This window comes from Gopherus evgoodei, chromosome 1, assembly GCF_007399415.2.
Source record: "Gopherus evgoodei ecotype Sinaloan lineage chromosome 1, rGopEvg1_v1.p, whole genome shotgun sequence".
NCBI lineage: Eukaryota > Metazoa > Chordata > Testudines > Testudinidae > Gopherus > Gopherus evgoodei.
The window spans coordinates 215,347,850-215,369,197 of record NC_044322.1 but is presented as its reverse complement, the minus strand read 5'-3'; the positions used below and the strand labels follow the sequence as shown (position 1 = coordinate 215,369,197).

The 21,348-nt window shown below is 47.8% G+C and overlaps 2 protein-coding genes and 1 non-coding gene across 9 annotated transcripts in view; 1 reads left to right on the top strand and 2 right to left on the bottom strand.

The window, feature by feature from the left end:
- NCAPD2 (non-SMC condensin I complex subunit D2) overlaps positions 1–19,454 on the bottom strand; it is a 95,350-nt gene extending 75,896 nt beyond the window's left edge. For 4 of the 5 annotated variants that reach the window (XR_003996749.1, XM_030535420.1, XM_030535431.1 and 1 more), the window contains exons 1-15: positions 19,015–19,230; positions 14,745–14,820; positions 13,240–13,298; positions 12,611–12,792; positions 11,955–12,094; positions 10,647–10,774; positions 10,421–10,544; positions 10,202–10,349; positions 8,413–8,610; positions 8,078–8,212; positions 7,429–7,513; positions 6,894–7,071; positions 6,457–6,584; positions 5,927–6,127; positions 4,431–4,605 (exon numbers count right to left, since the gene is read on the bottom strand). Coding sequence is in view for 4 of the 5 variants with exons in the window: in XM_030535420.1 (XP_030391280.1) it covers positions 4,431–4,605; positions 5,927–6,127; positions 6,457–6,584; positions 6,894–7,071; positions 7,429–7,513; positions 8,078–8,212; positions 8,413–8,610; positions 10,202–10,349; positions 10,421–10,544; positions 10,647–10,774; positions 11,955–12,094; positions 12,611–12,792; positions 13,240–13,298; positions 14,745–14,820; positions 19,015–19,147 (2,090 nt within the window). In the remaining variant the exon portion in view is untranslated. Of the gene's footprint in view, positions 1–4,430; positions 4,606–5,926; positions 6,128–6,456; positions 6,585–6,893; positions 7,072–7,428; positions 7,514–8,077; positions 8,213–8,412; positions 8,611–10,201; positions 10,350–10,420; positions 10,545–10,646; positions 10,775–11,954; positions 12,095–12,610; positions 12,793–13,239; positions 13,299–14,744; positions 14,821–19,014; positions 19,231–19,445 lie in introns of those variants that run through there. The other variant, XM_030535409.1, reaches the window with a different exon arrangement.
- On the bottom strand, positions 12,872–13,176 carry LOC115644638. The gene has a single exon (XR_003998572.1). It is a non-coding gene; the product is annotated as a small nucleolar RNA U85 (small nucleolar RNA).
- Positions 19,455–19,506: 52 nt separating the features above from the next.
- Positions 19,507–20,757, top strand: MRPL51 (mitochondrial ribosomal protein L51). Of its 3 annotated transcripts, none has more exons than XM_030535463.1 (4): positions 19,507–19,578; positions 19,886–19,978; positions 20,100–20,207; positions 20,428–20,757. In XM_030535463.1, exons 2-4 carry the CDS (start codon positions 19,894–19,896, stop codon positions 20,622–20,624), a joined length of 390 nt encoding a protein of 129 aa, XP_030391323.1. In that variant the 5' UTR covers positions 19,507–19,578; positions 19,886–19,893; the 3' UTR covers positions 20,625–20,757. The 3 variants fall into 3 exon arrangements, with proteins under 3 accessions (XP_030391323.1, XP_030391334.1, XP_030391314.1); XM_030535474.1 differs by lacking the exon at positions 19,507–19,578 and adding an exon at positions 19,595–19,653; XM_030535454.1 differs by lacking the exon at positions 19,507–19,578 and adding an exon at positions 19,655–19,731.
- Positions 20,758–21,348: the final 591 nt, after the last annotated feature.

Genomic DNA, 21,348 nt, shown 5'->3' with positions numbered 1-21,348 from the left:
TCCACCTGCCCTCGGCCAGGCAGGGACTGCTCTGAGTACCCCCCCACCCTACAAGGCAGGTGGAGGGTCTGCCACAGCTCCCCAGCTGGGCTCTACACTGGCCGGTCTGTCTGTCTCTCTCTCCCTCTTCCTCCCAGTGGAGCTGCCTAGGGGCTGCTCAGGCCCCCCGCCCCGGGCGGGTGGAGGGTCCACCATGGCTCCCCACAACTGCCTGCCTCTTACTGTGGCCAGGCTGTGGCTCCGAGCCACCATCCTCCCCAGCCGGAGCCGGGTCGGGGGAGCCCCTGCCCCACAGGTCTCTGACCAGGGCAGGTGGAAGGATCCATGCTCCCCACAGCTGGCAGCATGTCTGTCCCTGACCCAGCTCTGGCTGGGAAGGGGGGGTAGCTCAGAGCCACAGCCCAGCCACGGTAAGAGCTAGACAGGCAGCTCTGAGGAGCTGCGGTGGACCCTCCACCTGCCCTGGGTGGGGGACCCGAGCAGCCCCTGAGCTCCTGCCCCTGCTCCCACGTCCCTGACTGGGGCAGGTGGAAAGTCCGTGCCACAGTTCCTCACAGCTGCCTGCCCAGCTCTTACAGTCAGAGCCCTACACAAATACAAAAATTGTATCTGCATCCACACTTCTATCTGCAGAAATGGTCCACAGATACCTGCGGATTTGCAGGGCTCTACTTATGACTCGCTGACCAAAAGTACCATTGCATTCACAGCCTACACACTACTGTAATAATCTTTGTAGAAAGTATGCCTTGTGAAGTATTTGAAAAATAAAACTCTGTTCAATAACACCATGGTGAAATGTATGTAGTAATATTATTTGTAAAATCATGAATGATGGTCAAAACCACACAGCTATATTCTGAACAAAGAAGTGTGCATTAACCTGAATTTACAAACAAGTTATAAACAGGCTCCTTGAGAGAGAAGAAACAGCAAGAGACAAAGCAAATATGCATTTCAGCAAACATAAGTGAGAAGAAAGAACATGGAGCTTCCTTCACTACCAGACTCCTTGTTGCCTTCTTCAAATCAACTTTGTTTTGAGAGGTAACCCTCAGAAGAGCCCACCTCAAAGGTTAACTTGACTATACAAAAAAAGGGCAGAAAACTCCAAGCTCTCTTTCTCACCTGATAAAGAAAGCAACCCATGACTTTGGGAGAGGGGGGAAGAGACAGAGAATCCTGACCTGAGAATTTGGTCACCCATGTTGCTAGGAACATATGGTAAGGAAATTACCTTGAACCATGCCTAGCTTGTTAAGTTTTAAAACTACTAGAAAGTATTTTCATCTTTTATTTCTTTTGTAACCATTTCTGACTTGGATTACCTCATACCTGAATTTACTTAAAAAGTTAGGGCTGACAATTAATCACAGTTTTAAATCGCACTGTTAAATAGAATACCGATTGAGATTTATTAAATATTTTGGCTGTTTTTCTACATTTTCATATATATTGTTTTAACTGAAATCAAAGTGTATATTATTACAAATATTTGCATGATAAACAAATAGTATTTTTTCAATTCTCCTCATACAAGTACTATAGGTCAATCTCGGTCATGAAAGTGCAACTTACAAATGTAGTTTTTTTTAAAAAACGTAACTGCACTCAAACAAAACAGTGTTTAAACTTTAAAAGCCTACAAGTCCACTCAGTCCTAGTTCTTGTTCAGCCAAATCACTAAGACAAACAAGTTTCTTTACATTTACGGGAGATACTGCTGATTGCTTCTTATTTACAATGTCACTTGAAAGTGACTACAGGCATTTGCATGGTACTGTTGTAGCTGGCATTGCAAGGTATTTATGTGCCAGATATGCTAAACATTCCTATGCCCATTCATGCTTTGGCCACCATTCCAGAGGACATGCTTCCATGAGGATGAGGCTCCAATAAATAAATAAATAAATGCTTAATTAAATTTGTAACTGAACTCCTTGGGGAGGACTGTATGTCCCCTGCTCTGTTTTACCTGCATTCTGCCATATACAGTAACTTCTCACTTAACGTTAACCAGGATGAAGTTGTTTCATTGCTGATCAGTTAGAGAACATGCTTGTTCAAAGTTGTGCAATGCTCCCTTATAACTCTGTTTGGTAGCCGCCTGCTTTGTTCACTGCTTGCAGAAACAACAGCCCGTTGGAGCTACCTGGTAGGGGCTTGGAATCAGGATGGACTAGTAGCCCCCCCTCGCCCAAGTTTCCAGTGCAGCAGCCACCCAACAGGCTATCAATTGCTGGACAGTTCAGCTGTCCCCCCCCTCCCCCCCTCTCATTGCCCTGTGCTGATCTTGCCTCCTGCTTGCTGTGAGGAGTGGGGAAGGAGGGGGTGCTAATGTCAGCATGTCCCTCTTCCCCAGCTCCTTTACCCCATCTCCATAGAAGTAGGGGGGAAGGGAGAGGGAGGAGGAAAAAAAAAAAAGAGACACACAACAGGGCTCAGGACTGAGGAGGCTTGCTGGAAGCAGCTGGTGTCTCAACTTGCTGATCTACTTACAAAGGCAGTGTACTCAGAGTGTGGTCGGCATACTTAAAGGGGCATTGCCCCTTTCTCACACACATGGTATGTAACTCTGTCTCTCTCTGTCATGCTGTATCTCCTCCATTCATTTGTACTGCCTTTTAGCGTGTGAGGCTGCATAACAACGTGTTAACCCTGAGGGGTCAGCCAAGTGCTAGTTCATCATTTAGCAGTAAGGCATTCCCTGGGAAATATCCCACCCTTGACTCCACCACCTCAGCCACACTTCACAATCATCCTTACCTCCTGGATTATCTTAACATTGCTTCACTTAAAGTAGCATTTTTCAGGAACATAACTACAACGTTAAGGGAGAAATTACTGTATTTCATGTGACAGTAGTCTCGGATGATGGCCCAGCACACATTGTTCATTTTAATAACACTTTCACAAAATGCAAAGAAGGTACCAATGTGAGATTTCTAAAGACAGATACAGCACCTGACCCAAGGTTTACGAATCTGAAGTGCCTTCCAAAATCTGACAGGGACAAGGTGTGGAGCATGCTTTCAGAAGTCTTAAAAGAGCAACACTCCGATCCAGAAACTACAGAACCTGAACCACCAAAGAGAAAAAAAAAAAAAAAAAAAAAAAATAAAAACCACCCAACCTTCTGCTAGTGACATCAGATCATGAAAATGAACATGTATCGGTCTGCACTGCTTTGGATTGTTATCCAGCAGAACCCATCATCAGCATGGACACATGTACCCTGGAATGGTGGTTGAAGCATGAAGGGACATATGAATCTTTAGTGTACGTAAATATCTGTGACACTGGCTACAACAGAACCATGAGAATGCCTGTTCTCACTTTCAGGTGATATTGTAAACAAGAAGCGGGCAGCATTATCTTGTTCAGAATTGGCTGAACAAGAAGTAGGACTGAGTGGACTTGTAGGCTCTATAGTTTTACATTGCTTTTATTTTTGAGTACAGTTGTATGTGTAAAAAACTGCAAAAAACCCACCTACTTTTAAGTTGCACTGTCACACAAAGACTGCACTACAGTACTTGTATGAGGTGAATTGAAAAATACTATCATTTTTACAGTGCAAATATTTGTAATAAAAATATACACTGATTTAAATTAAAAAAAACATACAATATATGAAAATGTAAAAAACATCCAAAATATTTAATACATTTCAATTGGTATTCTATTGTTTAACAGGGGGATTAAAACTGTGATTAAGAAAATTAATCACGATTAATTTTGAGTTAATTGCATAACTGTGATCGATAGCCCTAGTTGTAATTGAAATCAATACATTTGAAAATGTAGAAAAAACATCAAAAATAAATAGTATTCTATTATTGTTTAACAGTGCAATTAATTGTGCAATCAATTTTTTAAATTGCTTGACAGCTCTACTTAAAATCCTATCTTCTTCAATCTAAATCAATCCAGTGTTTCATAACTCCAGTTAAAGTAGCAAACCTTTATAGGGACAACAGACCTTTAATATCTCAACTGCACAGGGGAGGGCTGGACCATGCAGAACACATTTTCAGGACTGGGAATGGGTTGGGGACAGCTGGCAAGTAGTAACCAATGTTGGTGGAAGCCAGAGTGTGACTGGAGTGTTGCTGACTGGCTGCTGGTCCAGGGCTGCAGCTATACGCAGACACGCAGGGTGCGACCTGCATGTTGGCAAGTTGTTTGTGAGTGGCCCAGCTTGATAGCTACAACAGCAAAGCATTGCAAGGCACTCAAAGATGCAGGGCAGGCAATGACAACCCCTCAGCGGTCTGGATTGCACCCCAGAACTTCACTCACACAGCCCCCCCCACCGCAGCTCAGCGCCCACTAGCATTTTAGCTCAGTATGAAGTTTGACCACTGTTCATACTCCACTTTCAACAGCACCTCCTGGGAGATATAGCCTCTGATTTGGGGGTTCCATACCTTTCCGAGTCCCCACTGGGGCTTAGGTAGAGCCTCCTGTAGGCGCTTAGCACTGTTTCTCTAATACCTGGCTCCTTAGACCATATAAGAGGAAGCATCCTTTGGACTCCATGCAGTGCCTGGGGGACACCAAACTGCGAGACTGTCACAAAGAACTCAATGGCCTCCTGCACCACTGGGGGGAGGGGAGAGAGAGAGAGAGAGAGAGGTCAGTTCAGCTTTATGCAGTCCCAGCCAGAGACATCATTCAGAAATAAATTATGTACCCATTGTTCTTCCAGTACACCCATAACCCACATACAAAAGATCCCTCCACACACACACACACACACACACACACACCCCTTCCCCTGTGGAGCAGAGACGTGGCTGCTACAGCACTTTCAGCAGTGTCCAGTGTCCCAAAAAGATGACACACCCCCTCCCAAAAAAACAGAACCAAACACCCTGCATTTGATTATGAATTGAGAACATGTTTCCAGAGCCATGGCTTGCAATTTTTGAACAGAAGCATTTTGAAACAGATTTTTCCCCTCCATAGCAAGTGATTTCAAGCAGCTACTATTTCTTCCCTACTGCAGCTACTGAGCAGCATGCCTGCCAGACACACACTGTTGTACAAGAAAATAGTATAACTGATCCAGTTGTTCCATAGCCTCTTTTTCTACCAGCCTATAGGAGCCCCAGGCAGAGTACAATAAGAGCTTGACTGGCTCCATCAGAGAGCAAAGATGCTTCCTGGGGCCCCCCTGCTGCTGCCCAGCAAACCAGAAGAAAAGGATGGCCAGAGGGGGAAGGGGCGCAGAAGGGGAAGACGATGATTTAAGGGGGGGGAGGAGAAAGCTGTAAATATTTTTCTTTCTTTCTGATTCTCCTCCCCACCTCTTACTCAGGTTTAGCATAGCCTGAGGTCTGTTCCAACATGAACCAGCTGGCTATTGCTCCCAGGGGTCATACACCAACTGTGATTAGCCGCAGCATAGCATGCACCTCCAGCCACTCTCCTCCTTGCTCTTCTGCACATCTGGGAACTGTTCAGCATGGCAACATGGAAGACAGATATGCTGGCTCTTTGTCTAGAGCAGGGAAACACCCAACAAGAGAGCTGCAGGGGGTGTCCACTACTTGAACATCACCCAAGCAGAAAAGGAGAACAGGGCAGAGAATCTGCCCCTAAGAATTGATTGTGGCCACCTGACATTTTGAAATATTTTCAGCTTTCAGGCTGAATTCTCTACATTTACCTAAAAAGTTTGCTGAGGCTTTTAGACCCCAGCAGAAGCCCTTCTCCCCACAGGACTGCACTTTCCCCAAGATAACCCTTTTGACTGGTACTGTAAGGCCAATGTAAGCCAGGTAGGCAAGCCCCCAAGGCACCTGTCCAGGCTACTCCAGTCCCAGCCTCTCCCACATATCCAAAATAAAGAGTTCTCATACACCAAGCTTAGGACCTGGAAATCTTAATGCGTAGGATGATCTGTGTCTACCCAACCTACCAGAGACAGAGCTTTCATACATCATCCTGCTGACCACGCTCAAGGCTTCAGTGATTTTCATGGAGAAGCTGTGGGCATCTTGCAGATACTGCACCAGCATCTCCTGCTTAACCAGCTCAGATGGTGGCTGCTCCTCTATTACAGGGTCTTCATCCCCACTGCTATGCAAAGGTTGTTGGATATGGTTTTCCAGGTTGGAACCTACACAGCAAGAATAATAATCCATAAACAAATGCTAGGGGCCAGAAGAAACTGCTCTTTGATCAATATCCCTTCACTTCTGGTGACCTATACCAAGAGCCCCTCTCTGAACAACACAATCTAACAGCAGCTTAGCCAAGCAGTCAAAAAGGGAGATTCAGACCTAGAGCTGGATTCTCACTACACTGTCAGTGAAGTCTCACTACTATGGTCTGGTACAAAACAAGCAGAGACAGGGTTGAATAAAAGGGATATAAAGAGCTTCACCTCTACAGTATTGGTATCAATATAGCCCCAGGACAAGGAACTAGCAGGATCAGAAAAGCTACCTGTGTAGAGTGTCCTCAGAATGCCCAGGATCATGGTTTCCTTATCACCTTCCAACCCCGAACTGCTGGTGAAGGGCTCCATCCCATGGAAGTGGCACACAGCCATCTCTGTTAGACGGATAGCATGCCTGGACAGAGATGATGCAAAAGAAGAAATCATCCACTGGGTAGGGAAGAGTATGTCAGTGAAGAAATCCATCACTCAGCTTTATCCTTGGACCTGTGGGACAGTGGCTCCTGTCAGTACCTCCAGCCTACTGTATACAGCAAAGCTCTTTCCACACAAGTCTTCAATCTCCCACATGGTGTTACCCTTCCCAGGGCTCAGACCTCACCTGACAATAGGATTACTTATGGAAGTTCCTAGGGTAACCCTCTTCCCCAGATTGAAGACCCCATCCGCTCAACTGTGGCCGATTGGAGGGTCTCCCACTCACTTGTAATTTAGCTTCCTCAGCAACTGGATGATGCGCTCAGCCGTATTCAGTGCAGTCTCCTCAACCTCTAGTGTCTCTTCCTCCTCTTCTCCTTGCAATGGGTGAAGGAGCTGATGTATAGTGGCCCAAAGCTCTGGCTGCATGGCCTCCCACTCCTCCTCTGGGGTAATTAGTGCCGCTATGAAAAGAAGGCAGAGGAAGGGAATGATACAGATATCTAGACCCATTATCCTAAAGTGAGAGAAACAGCTTAGACTGAGATGAGGTTAAGGTCCTGTACGCTCCTCTCTAGAACCCTTTGCTTTCCCCTCCTAGTCCTCCCTCTCCCTATGGAAAGCTTCTGATGCTTTAGGCCATGATCTAAGGCCACAGAAGCTCAAATGGGTATGAGACTGGGGCAAGGCCAACACAGGTTGAATATGAGCAAGACAGGAGGCAGAATGAGAAGTGCACAGGAACTCCTGCTGAGAGGGCACAGTATATCCACTAGGATGGGGGGGGGGGAAGAAAAGAAAAGAAAAGAAAAGGAGATTACCAGTTGTTGCTGTATGTTTGTCCCTCATTTCTTGCAGCTTCTGAATCTCTTTCTTGAGTGGCTCAGCCAAATCAGTGCAGCTTAGCTGAGGATGTGAGGGGAGAATGGGAATGTTTCACTCTAGTCTCCATTTTCTTAACTCTTAGGATCCTCCTTGCTTCCCCACAGCCTGCTTTCAGCTCCCACTTTAAGTACCTCAGGCCTGTAGAAAACACCTGCTTTTGGAAGCTGGAGTAGCTGGTTCTAGTCCACTTCCCAGAACGGAGGCTGCAGTAGGTTGCCTTTCTGTGAAGCTAAGCAGTTTGGGATGAAGTCTAAGTGAAGGAGCTCATGCTGTTGCACAATGACCTAGGGATGCAGTGGAGCAAGATCCTAAAGTCTGAACCAAGATCTCAAAGAAGAGTCCCCACTGCAGACTCAAATCAAACTGGGGCAGGTTTTCAGCAGAGTTAAGAGGAATACACCATGCCCCTGCATACATGCAAGCTGCACAAGGGGATGGAAAACCTAGATATTAGGGCACCTGGATATGAGAAAACGCAAGGAAGCCTCCAACCTGAGCCACAACCAAAGACTGGTGACCACTCTCTCCCTGGGGGCTCCTGCCCCAGGGGAGGCACAGAAATTCCAGCATAGTACAAAGGGTTACCTTGCAGGAGAAGGGGTTGTTTGAGAGAAATGCAGCCAGCAGCTGGATGGCATTCTTAACCACTGTTACTGATCTGTCTTGGAGACGGCCCACAGCTAGAGACACCACAACCTGGAACCGAGCCAAGGGCAGGGCCTGCAGCAAAGAGCAGATTGAAGAGGTTACCCAGAAGCCCTGGAGAAATTAGATGCAATCTTTCATTCCTCACTCTGGGAAGGCTCTGCAGCCAAGTTTCCTCAGAGCCCAGCAAGACGCCTGATGTTCTCCCTCACTCCTCCGTTCACAGGAAAGCAGTTCGAAGCCAACCCCCCAAATCTCCTCACACAGAGATTCACCTTCCGCTGGACAATCCGGGTGAAGAGCTGCAGCACACGGCTGCGCACAAACCCATTGACATCACATAAATGGGCCTGCAGTGTATCCAGGAACTGGTCCCGAGTACCCCTTGCAGCTTCCTCTAGCTGATCTCCACTCAGGACCTGCAGCAACATCTCTGCCATGGCTGTCAGGATGGCATTTCTCATCACATAGCTCTGAAGAGAGAAAATGACTTCATTATACTGGGAGCGAAGGCAGGGAATATTCCTGTAGATCCCATCCAACTAGGACTCATGCTAAGACAGCAAGGATGGTCCAGTACTTATAGCACCTAACCTGGGATTTGGGAAACCCAAATTTAATTCCCTGCTCCATCACAGAATTCCTGTGTGACAACAAGCCAGCGTAGCTGAGCCAGGAGGCTGTCTCCCCCAGCCCTCCTATGCACCTAGGTCTGCAGCACCCTATCCATGGAATGAGTATCATTTGTGGACTTTGAGAATGACTTAAGAAACTTTGTATTTGGTTATGAGCTGAAGGTAAGCCACACCCTGCAGCTTAAATAGAAGCAAATCAGGTTCCTTATTATGGGGAGCACCACTTCCCCCACAGTCCCAAAATAGCTACTGTTCTTTTCCCAATGCATTTTCTCAGCAGCTCCCCTATTGGCCAAATGCTGCATCATGATGAGGAAAAAAGACAGAAGTTCTGGCTGCTCTATTGGTCAGGGTTGGCAATTTCCCAGGAAAAACTAGTTTAGGACAGGATGCTGTAAGTACCATCTTAAACCCAGGTTAAATTAGGAAAAATAATTGCATCACCTTCCAGCAGGTACAAAACAAAATCTTTTCAAACTTTGAATATATCCATTAAAAAAAAAAAAAAATACAAAAAACCCCCCTGAGGAATAGGCTCCGTCAAATCCACTACATCAAAGTTGGTCTTCTGCTACAGAATGCTGTAAGGCCAAATGGACTTCAGCGGTAGTCTGCAATTTTGCATGCTTCTGATTCCTTAATGCTTCAACCCTGCATTACTGTCAATTCCACATCAAATGGTTTTCAACTTTTGTTAATATAATATTGAAAAACCAAAATGAGTCATAAAACGTATAACTTCCTTTAGAAAATACTGAACTGGAAAGTATAGACATTCTGATGTTTGCTATTATAAAATTACATATGAGTATTATGCCCACTGAAGTTTTACTTTTTATTTGTACAAACCTAAATAAACTACAAATCTATTGCCATATGTAACCGTAACTTGAATATGTAACTAACCTAAGTGGAATGTGACATGCTAATGAAAGTTTTTAAAATAGAAAATGCCTTAAACTGGTACAAGCCATTTTACCTGGTAAAAACCACCTCTGGCAAATACTCACGCCATCCCTGCTATTCGCTGTGGGAGCCCTGCATAGATTAGCTGGCTCTGCCTTAGCCTAGCAAAGGATTGGTATTTCTCTCCTCATAGGCATCCAGGAGAAGGAGGGATGGGGAGGAAGCGCAAAGCAGGGAACCAAGAGCCAGTTCTCTCCCCCACCCCAATTTTCTGCTGTTGGATATTACCTATGCTGGGGGAATTCTCAGCATGGTACTTTCTGCAGTGGTTCCTGCTCCGTTTGCATCACTGGAGCATGTAGGATATGGAGCAAGGCAGAGAATCTGCCTCAGAATATTGATTGCAACTCCTTGATCTTTGTGATATACACTCACTCAATCTTCAGGCCAAAAGACTGGACACCACTATGGTACACATTCCTTTCCCGGGATATGTTGTGCTTTGCCCCTTCCCAAGCAGTACCTCTCCATCCAAGTGATGCAGGAGGACACTCATGTTTGACAGCACAATCGCTGGGATTTGTTCAGCCAGTTCTGAGAGAAAAGCAGCATAACCCTTCACTCCGGAAGCATCCCGAGTCAGATCCTGTGGACATTTCTGGCCAATCTCCCTGCATAAAGAAAGAGTCAGTGCCCAAAGTTGCCGGGGATGGAGAGAGCAGGGGCTTGGTGAGTTTCTCACCTCAGCAGCTCTCCCACCATGCTCTTCATGCCATACTCCGTGGCCCACAGGCTCACAGCCCTCGCAAACACTGGGGCTACATGTTCAAAGTGCTGTAGCATCTGTGTGATCTTCAGAGTTGCACCTGCCAAACCACAGGAGGGGAAAAAAAAATAAATAAATAAAGGGGGGGGTCAGGGGATATACGAGGGAATCCCACATCAGGGAGGGTAGGTGACAGACTCACTGAGCATGTGGTCATAGTGCGTCAGAGCCACAGCAAGCAGATGCATTACTGCCTCCCGCATGGCCCGATGCTTCTGGTGGCTGATGCTGGGCTTCTCCAAAATGCGGTAACAGCTGCCAGTCACTAGGCTGAGAGGAAAATAGGGAGTGATGAGACCTGACACTGCAATTTGACACTCCCCCTACCCCCCTAAGAGATCTGAACTGGTGGAGCCTTTAAAAGTTTCCACCTCCTCACAGTTACCTTGGCTCCAACTTCCCAGTGTCCTAAGCAATGACTAAGGCCCTGTGTAAAGAATTTCATGGACTGCATTAAAAAAAAACCCAACCAAAACAAAAAACTCATGAAATTAGCCCAATGCCATGATTTTTCCAACAGCAGGGAGACACTTCTACCTTCCCACTGAGGCTGCAGCTGTTCATGAACTAATGGGCCAATTCCATTCTGGGAAGCAGAGGAATCAACACATGGCACCAGGTGGTCTGGCTCAGCCCACCCAGCCCAATTCACTCCCACCCTAGGCCATCATTGCTGCTTCTTGTCTAGCCAGCAGGGAAAGGGGGTGGCACTGAGAACATCTCTCTCATTGGGGGGGGGGGGGGAGAAGAGGGGAGGGGAGATGGGACACCACAGCAGTATGAAAAGGGTGAAAAAAAAGAAAAAAAAAAAAGAAAGATTTTTTTCCTCAGGGCCTTAGCAGTGAGGTGTCCATGCTCATAGATCCCTCAGAATCATAGAATATCAGGGTTGGAAGGGACCTCCGGAGGTCATCTAGTCCAACCCCCTGCTCAAAAGCAGGACCAATCCCCAAACTTTTTTTTTTTTTTTTGCCCCAGATCTCTAGATGACCCCTCAAGGACTGAACTCACAATCCTGGGTTTAGCAGGCCAATGCTCAAACCACAGAGCTATCCCTCCCGTCCAGCACTGGTTCCCAAACTTTTTCCTTGGTTCAGTCTTAGCCTGTTCTCCCAAATTTCTTCTCAAACTCTTTACTCCCCTAAAGTGCATCTGAGGAAGTGGGTATTCACCCACGAAAGCTCATGCTCCAAAACGTCTGTTAGTCTATAAGGTGCCACAGGATTCTTTGCTGCTTTTACAGATCCAGACTAACACGGCTACCCTCTGATACTACTCCCCTAAAGGTTCACATCCTATAGATTGCCTTTGAATGAGGTGCAACAAACTGATTTACCTAGCCATCTATCCTCTTACAAGTCAGCCCTTCCAAAAATCTCCCACATACAGCTCACACCCTGCAGCCATTCCATCCTGTCTTCCTCTTTCCAGCAGTCTCTTGAACCTTTACCTGATGAACTCCTCCTCCACCACCAAACCACACCACAGTCGACGGAGGTTCAGTTGCAGCAGCTGTGTCAGCAGATGTATGAGTGGCTGCCTCTCTTCCTCCCAGCAGAAGCCTGAGCCCGTGGTGCAGTTCTTCTTGCTCTGAGGAGATTATGGGTATTCACATCAGGCATCAAATCTTTTTTAAGCTAGGGGCAACACTCAAGCTTTACAGTAATGAAACCCTTGTCCCAAACCCGCCGGGAGCCAAAGGGCTACACCAAATGGAAGCAGTTGCTTCCCTCTAATACATGGAGGGGAAGAGGCATGTGCTTGGGAGGAAACGCTGGTATACAGGAACTGCAACAAAGGCAGACACAGAAGTGGGAGGCAGCACAGAGAACAGTCTGAGCATTTAGAGATCAGTGGAGCACTACATGCTGTGATATGTCCTGTCTCCTGAAGCTGCTGCCCATAAGCATTTCTTAGAGGTGCATGTACCACAGCCTGGCTTTCCTCATGTCATATTGGCCTGCCCAGTATCCATATTGGAAATTCCAGCTATGGTACTGAACTGATGTTACAGTCACCTGAGGGAACATCAATGTGTAAGAACAAAGTTGCAAAGCTTTTATGAAAATGGAGATGCATAATCCACCCCCATGCTCACATACATACCTTCCCACTGGGATCTAGCCCTGCCAAGCCACTCTTGCAAGAGTCTATTTCAAAGGCCTCCACTAGATGAATCAGTACATAGCAGTTCATTTTAAGAGCATTGAGGTGAGTGGTGCGGTCTGAAGGGTTCATGTCAAGATTATCCAAGATGGAGGAGAGGTCACTGGAGTGACGGGACACCACTGCAAGGAGGTGAGAAGGCATAGGCATCACTACCTATACACACCAAAGCACCCACTTCCCTTGTAACAAACTCACAGCAGCCATCAGATTACCAAAGAACTGTGCTCATGCCTCACCAGCCATAATTTGGGCTACACCCTGTGACCCAGGACCCAGAGATGCTAAGTTCACCCTGTCCCCATCCCCTGCCCAGCTCCTAGGACCACTTGCTAGGGGCTGGGATATAACCCGCCAGGAATGAAATGGGACTTCCTGTCGGTCTGCCCTTACAGCAAACACACACAACTCTGCATTGCCTGCCAAGATTACAGACCTGTATCAAGGATGAGTGAGGGTGCAGCCCAGCCAATGGGGTCACATTTGCCTTTATATCATCATAAAGCTGCAGGGAGGAAGCAAATATCGCACCATCCCCTCCACAAGGGGAGAAGGATCCTCACACCTACCTTTCACCATCAGCTCCAGGGCATTCTCCTTGACTGCAGCATTTACAGATCGGAAGTGGCTGTGAGGCAGACAACAGATTATAAAATACAGGATGACCATTGGCACTAGGCCTAGTTCAAGGCTGTCACACAAGAGTCTTCAGGAGCAACTCTAGACTTGTCTTCTAAACCTAGTCCTCTCCCAACCTGCCCACATTTGTGACTAGAGGAATCAATTTATGAGATGGTTCAAATACGTTCTGCAGAGAGTTTCCCTGGAGAATTTAAAGATAAAAGAACTAATCTAACTCATTGATGGGTTTACCTGTAACTTCTCAGAAAATTTTGTACTACAAATGCATGTGCTAGAGTTTTGGGAGGATACACTATATTCCTCCTCAGGTAACAGACTAAACACCTACATTAAGAGCGAAACTTAGTATAGTGCATCAGCACCTCCAAGACATGACTACACAAAGATTTCATAGAAGAACATTTTAAAATGTTATAAACAAAACGTAAAACAGAGTGGATCTAGGTGTGCAATCAGAATTTATTACTTAATAAGCTTATTAATTAGCAAATACCACTTCACTTTTGAGTACCAAATACTTAGCTATGGTCTGGAAATGCAAATTATTTGAATTAGTGAGAGTCTGATACTGTACTAAACACAACAAGTTACAAAAAAGACAAAGGCAATGCAAGAAGTTATAATATGGTAACTAAGGCCTTCTCGAGACTTGGCCAAAAACTAGGACACCATTATATATACCCCTTATTGACGTTGCTATGCCAGCAAAAGTTTTGTAGACCTCAATTAGTACAAATCAATAGATGTTTTCCTACTACAAACTATGGAAACTGCAAGATAAGCTGACATAAGGCTGAGAGTGAAAAATTGCTTAATATAGAATTCACATACACAAATCACCCTCCAACGCTATTTAACAACCAGACAAACCAAATTTTTATCCTGTAATAAAACTTACAAAAACAGCTCTAACGCATACATCCATATCAAAAGGTATCCGTTTTGTCCTGATGTTGAATGCGGAGGTGAAGGGGGGAGAATGGCCTACCTAAAATATTTGTGAGATAGGAAATTTGTGTTTCCTGCCCAGCTGTAACATTCCCTTCCCTCCAGCAACTCTCAATTTCCAGCTCCACCACAGCTTAACGCCCTCTCCTTCCCGAGATAGCATCTGCAGTAACCAGTTAAACAGTCAATGCTTATGTTATCACATCACTAACTAGTATCCCAGTGGGATCACCGCAGGGTGGGGACGGATTCATGCCACTCTCAGCACCGGGCCCTACTGGGCTCAGGAAGAGGAGGCATCTATAAATGGACCCAGCCAGGGCCTATCCCCATCTGGATACCTCTGCAGATACACCCAGGACTCTGTTCTCCTGAACCCTCGCTGGAGCAAGAACAGCAGTGCCCACTACCACTAATCACCATCACCCCTCAAGCCCATGACCAAGCCACTCCCTCCCACTCCTGCAGTGCGGGGTATACTCACTGGAGTAGACTGTAGAGGGTGTCGAAGTGCTGCAGGATGGCTAGTGGCCCCTGCACTTGGAACGCCCCCCGGAATTCTGAAGAGACAGGGAGACACAATTAACACAATATTGCCAACTGCAAGGGATCAAAAATCATGAATCAATTGCCAAAGTCATGAGATTGGCCCCACAAAAATCAAGAGATTTAAACAATCAAACTTTTTTTTTTTTTTAGCCTTGTGACTTTTTAACTCCCCTCCACTCTTTTGGCTGTGTGAGATAATTTCAGGATGAAAAGACAGCCTTTAATGGACACAAAATGGACAACCCCTCTCTGGCTGCTCAGATGGAGACTCCATTTATCTTCTCCTTACCCCTAAGATAGACAATGGATGACTGTTCCCTTATTACTGTCTGGACTTCTCTTGTCACCTGCCTTGCTGCCTGAAGTGTTCTCCCCCGCCACCCCTTCTCCAGGTCCAACAGCATCAAGTCTCTGGCTCGCTGGTCACCCTTGGGCTTCTTTTCTGCTTGGATGTCAAGTAGAGGAGAAGTCCCAAGGCACTGGGAGAAGTTAAGTGTTGCTGCAGGGCTCAGGACCCCAGATCCAGTAGCAACATTTTCCCAACTGCCCGCTCTACTGATTTCTGCTGCTCCAGGACCCTATCTCACTACTACAGGACCATCCAAGAAGCACATGCCAATCCTCCCTAATTTTCAGTAATCCTGGCAATTTTTTACACGTCTGTACTAGGGCTGTTGATTAATTGCAGTTAACTCACGCAATTAACTAAAAAAAATTAATCATGATTAATCGCAGTTTTAATCGCACAGATAAACAATAGAATCCTAATTGAAATGTATTAAATATTTTGGATGCTTTTCTACATTTTCAAATGTATTGACTTCAGTTACAACACAGAACACAAAATATACAGTGCTCACTTTATATTTTTATTACAAATATTTTCACTGTAAAAAAATCTCAATTCATCTCATACAAGTTCTGTAGTGCACTCTCTTTATCTTGAAAGTGCAACTTATAAATGTAGATTTTTTGTTTGTTACATAACTGCACTCAAAAATGAAAGTGTAAAACTTTAGAGCCTACAAGTCCACTCAGTCCTACTTCTTGTTCAGCCAATCGCTCAGACAAACAAGTTTGTTTACATTTGCGGGAGATAATGCTGCCCACTTCTTATTTACAATGTCACCTGAAAGCGACAATAAGTGTTCACATGGCACTTCTGTATCTGGAATTGCAAAGTATTTACATGTCAAATATGCTAAACATTCATATGCCCTTCATGCTTCGGCCACCATTCCAGAGGACATGCTTGCATGCTGATGACGCTCGTTTAAAGAAAGTGTCAATTAAATTTGTGACTGGACTCCTTGGGGGAGAACTGTATGCCTCCTGGTTTGTTTTACGCACATTCTGCCATATAATTCATGTTATAGCAGTCTCGGATGATGACCCAGCACGTGTTGCTCATTTTAAGAACACTTTCCCTGCAGATTTGACAAAACACCATTAACAAGTGCTGCAACTTATCTTCTTGGACCCTCACTGTGCAGTCTATAGGGAAGGAAAAGCTTGAGGAGGTAGTGATGGCAGAGGAGGAGAAAGGGAAGTGACATAAAAGGGAGAAGGGGGGGAATCATCCCTGGAAGGAGGTACAGGCCTGAGACTGACCAAACTGATTAAGGACCCTAGGTGATGTATGAGGGTAGCTTTCCCAGGTCTGATCCTCCCCTTCTCCATTTGTGAGTGGCTGTCAGGGGCACAAAAGGGGTGGGACATCCCAACTCTCTGCTTCCCATAAACAGGGAGGGGAAGAGGAAAGATCTCCAAACAAGCTCCCTAATTTTTTTCACAAACATTTCTAGATGTCTCAGAGCAAGACTGGCATCTCTACATGAAATCAAGTACCCACCCTCTGCCCCAGTACTTGCCCCCCCACCCTCCCCACCAACCGTTCAGCCTCTGCTGCCCCTCACTATCTCTGGCTCCTGCACCGTACATTGGCAGCCACATCGCTCGCGGGCTGGCTTCAACTCACTCAAAAACAGTGAAAACAATGAGTAGTCCTTTTGGCACCTTAGAGCAGGGGTCTCAAACTCAAATGATCACAAGGGCCACATGAAGTATAGTGCATTGGCCCGAGGGCCACATCACTGACACCCCCATCCTCACTGCCCCTGCCCTGACTCCACCCCTTCCATGAGGCCCTGCCTCTTCCAACCCGTACACTGCCCCTTCCCTGTCACCAGAGGGTGCAGCAGGGGTGCAGGGTGTGGCAGGGGCTCAGGGCAGGGAGTTGGGTGCAGGAGGGGGCTCAGGGCAGGGAGTTGGGGTGCAAGAAGGGTACAGGGTGTGAGTTCCAGCCCAGCGCTACTTACCTAGAGTAGCTCTGGGGTGGCAGCAGTGCGCATTGGGGCCAGCGCAGGCTCCTGGCCCCGCACCACTCCAGGAAGCGGCCGGAACCATGGCCCCTGGAAGAGCAGGGGTGGGCACAGGGCTCCATTGCTGCTCCTCCAGGTACCTACCACGAAGCTCCCATTGGCCGTGGTTCCCTGTTCCCACCAATGGGAGCTGCAGGGGGGGGGCGGTACCTTGAAGTGAGACTGCCTCCTCCCCTCTGGCCTGAAGGGTTGTGCTGCCAGCTGCTTAACGGAGCGGTGCAGGGCTTGCAGTGCCACTGGGGGCAATCCCGCAGTCGAATCAGTTTGCTCACCCCTGGCCTGGAGGTGAGCAGAGGGGTGGGCGAGGGGGGGGCTTGGTAGGCCGCACAGAAGAAGAGCCCTGCAGGCCATGTGTTTGAGACCCCTGCCATAGAGCCTAACAAATTTATTTGGGCATATGCATTCATGAGCTATAACTCACTTCATCAGATGCATGGAGTGAAAAATACAGTAAGCAAGTATAAAATATACAGCACATGAAAAGATGGGAGTTGCCTTACTGGGGGGGGACGGGGGGGGGGGGACAGTGATAACACCAATTCAATTAGGGTGGATGTGGCCCATTCTCAACAGTTGATAAGACGGTGTGGCTACTAGAGGGAAAATTATTTTTTATAATGATCCAGAGGGCATTTGCTGGCACATGATGGGATATATCACATTGGTAGATGATAGAATATCAAGGTTGGAAGGGACCTCAGGAGGTCATCTAGTCCATCTACAGCCAAGCCCTAAGATAACACCTACAGGATCTCTATCAATACCCACCTGGGGAAGTGAAGAAACAGAATGACAGAGCCAGAAGGGTACCCAGAAGTCATCTACTACAGGACAGGCCCCAACAAAGTAACAGAACGCCACTAGCCTCACCGACACCCCCCAACTAAAACCTCTCCAACGCATCATGAAGGATGATCCCTCACTCTCACAGATATTGCAAGCCAGGCCAGTCCTCGCTTACAAACAGCCCCCCAACCTGAAGCAAATACCAGCAACAACAACAAAAAACGAACACAGGAACCAATCCCAGCAGCAAACCCCATTGCCAACTCTCTCCGCATAGCTATTCAAGGGACACTATCATAGGACCTAACCACATCAGCCATACCATAGGGAGCAAGTTCACCTGCACAGCTACCAATGTTATATATGCCATCATGTGCCAGCAATGTCCCTCTGCCATGTACATTGGCCAAATGAGAGTCTCTATGCAAAAGAATAAATGGACACAAATCAGACATCAAGAATGGTAACATATAAAAACCAGCAGGAGAACACGTCAATCTCTCTGGACACTCAACAAGAGACTTAAAAGTGGCAATTCTTCAACAAAACAACTTAAAAGAGAAACTGCAGAACTAGAATTAATTTGCAAACTTGACACCATCAAATCAGGCCTGAATAAACACTGGATAACTGGGTCACTACAAAAAATCATTTCCCCTCTCACATTCACACCTTCTTGTCAACTGTTGGGAATAGGCCACATCCATCCTAATGGGACTGGTGTCATTATCACTGACACACTCCCCCCCCCCCCAGACAGAGTAAGGCAACTTCCACCTTTCCATGGGCTATTTATATCTGCTTATTGGTCAGCCTCACTCCCAGACGCCGCGGGACGGTAGGGAGACGGCGCCCATTTTGCTGGCTTCAGCCCCATTAGCAGCCATGGGGGGAGTGGCGCCCATTTTGAATAAGGGAAAAGCCATTTTCACGAGATCGGGAAAAACATCCGCAAAATTGCCAGAGTCACAATCACACCGCGCGAGGCGGCACCGCTAGTAACCGCAGGGGGTCGGGGGGGGGAGCCGCGCCTCTTACCCGCCAGCTGCCCAGCAACCTGGGCCGGGGCCAGCACCTCCTGCACCACGTACTGCGCGGGGCCCCCGCTACGGAGCAGGTCGGCCGGGGCCAGGGGCAGGTGGAACTCCCAGCGGAGCGGCGAGGACGGCATCTCCTGGCTGCCGGGGAACAGACACGACGTGAGCAGCGGCAGCGGCGTGGCTCCACCAGCCCGCGCGCCTGGCCAGCCAACGCGGCCGGTCCGCCTCGGAACGCTCAAAGCGCGCAAGCAAACGCTACAACCGCTAGCTTCAGCCTATCAGCGCCCGCGGAACACCAGGGAGCCAATCACAGCCCAGACCGCTCTCTTCACCTCCGCCCAATTACTCACGTATAAGCCCGGCTACCTCTGAACGGCCGGGTTCGCGCCAATTCCTCCCGCATTCGAATCACAACCGCCTCCTTCTTACCAGCGCCAATCAGGGGGCGGCTGGAACACAACAACCAATCAGACACCAGAGGCTCCCTGCAGTTTCAGTTACAGGCCGCCCAAGCGCCGGTCCGTGGCCCCAGTGGGGGTGGGGCTGAATCCCTCTAGCCCAGGTTCATTGTCAGCCTGTGGGGCAGCAGCCGCCGTTGGTTTGGCCTGGACCTGTGGCCGGGGGCGGGGGCACTGGGGTGCGCTAAGACAGGCCGCGCGGGGAGCGGTGCTTTCTGGGAAGCCGCCGCCAGTTAAGATGGCTGTGTCCGGGTGAGGTGCGCGCTGCCGCTGAGGCCCCCGGTCCAGTCGGGCCGGCCTGGCTTGTGGCCCGTGGCTCCTGCGGGGAGGGAGCGGGGAGCGTAGGTCCGGCCGCCCTGCCCTGCCCTTGGCGCCCGGGCTGCCCCGGTGACCTTTGCTCTGTCTTTGCAGGGGGCACAATGGGGACTCTGCAGCAGCTGGCAAGATGGGGCCTCTTGGGCCGTAGCCTCTCCCTGGTCCGGACCGCGAGGAGCCTCCACTGTGGTGAGCGGGGCGGGGTTCGCGCCCAGACCTTGTGGTGCCCTCCCGGCCAGGCACGGGCGACTGGCAGGATCAGGCCTTTTCCCTGATAATCTCGTTCTTCAACTGTCTTCTCCCTTTCAAGGGGTCTCCAGCTGGATCCATGTGAAGGTGCCCCCTGAACCTAAAGAGGTTGATCGCTGGACAGAGAAACGAGCCTTATTTGGGGTCTATGACAATATAGGAATTCTAGGTAAGTGACCAACCGTGGGTCTGAGGATATCATGGAAGAAGGGAAAGTAACTGGAACTCCAAATTGGGGGGAGTCAGGAGAGGAGAGGTTAGTCCTACCCTGGGGCTGGGGAAAATTTTAATGGTGTCAGAATTAATTGAGGTTGATGGGACCTGGGGGTAACCTTTCTGCTATCCTGCCTGTTACTGCCTCTGTTTCCCACTTACCCCTTCCTCCTCAGGAGACTTCCAGGTTCACCCCAAGGACTTGATCACAGGACCCAGCTGGCTGCGAGGCTGGCGGGGAAATGAGCTACAGAGATGCATCCGCAAGAAGCAAATTGTAGGTCACCGAATGTTTGATCAGGATTACAAGAACCTTAACAAAAGGATCAGGTTCCTGTACAGACGTTTCAACCGCACTGGAAAGCACCGCTAGGAGCAGACCTGTGAGAACTAGCCATGTGCATCCTGGAAGCGATGGCATCCTGGGTGTAACAGGTTTAGCACCTGGAGCTGTGCACATATGGGGGTGTTGTAAAATCATAATAAACAGAGTTGCTCTTCTACAACCACCTTCTACCTTTGATCCTACCTATAAACCCTCCTGCTTGTCCAGTCCTGAGCTCCCTCAGGGGGAGGGATAGCTCAGTGGTTTGAGCGTTCATCTGCTAAACCCAGGGTTGTGAATTCAATCTTCGAGGGGGCCATTTAGGGAACTGGGGCAAAAATCTGTCTGGGGATTGGTCCTGCTTTGAGCAGGGGGTTGGACTAGATGACTTTCTGAGGTCCCTTCCAACCCTGTTATTCTATGACTCCCTTTGCACACCTTTGCTGATTATTTCTTCACCACCACCCTTAAATTTATCTTCTTATTGCTTCTCTTAGTTTGGCTCCCCATATTGCTCTATTGCAATCCCTCCCTGTAGTATCTGGTTTCCAGCTTCATAGTTTTACACCAATCTTAATATTCAAATGACACAAAACCTTAAATTATTTCAATTATTAGCACTCAGACAACCTTGATTTCTTTTTATAATTCTCCCAAAGAGTTGCAAGTCTCTTTTGAATTCTCCTTCTCCACTCATGCCCCATCTGCTACAGCTCACAGTTTAGTTGTCTGTCTGTCCTTCAGACCCCCCCCAAAAATTATGACTTGAGTA

What these genes read in the sequence shown, in the direction of transcription:
- MRPL51 (XM_030535463.1), top strand. Translation starts at nt 19,894, where the DNA reads ATGGGGACTCTGCAGCAGCTGGCAAGATGGGGCCTCTTGGGCCGTAGC. An exon ending in CGCGAGGAGCCTCCACTGTG is followed by an intron (nt 19,979 to 20,099) that starts GTGAGCGGGGCG and finishes CTCCCTTTCAAG; the next exon opens with GGGTCTCCAGCTGGATCCAT. An exon ending in TGACAATATAGGAATTCTAG is followed by an intron (nt 20,208 to 20,427) that starts GTAAGTGACCAA and finishes CTTCCTCCTCAG; the next exon opens with GAGACTTCCAGGTTCACCCC.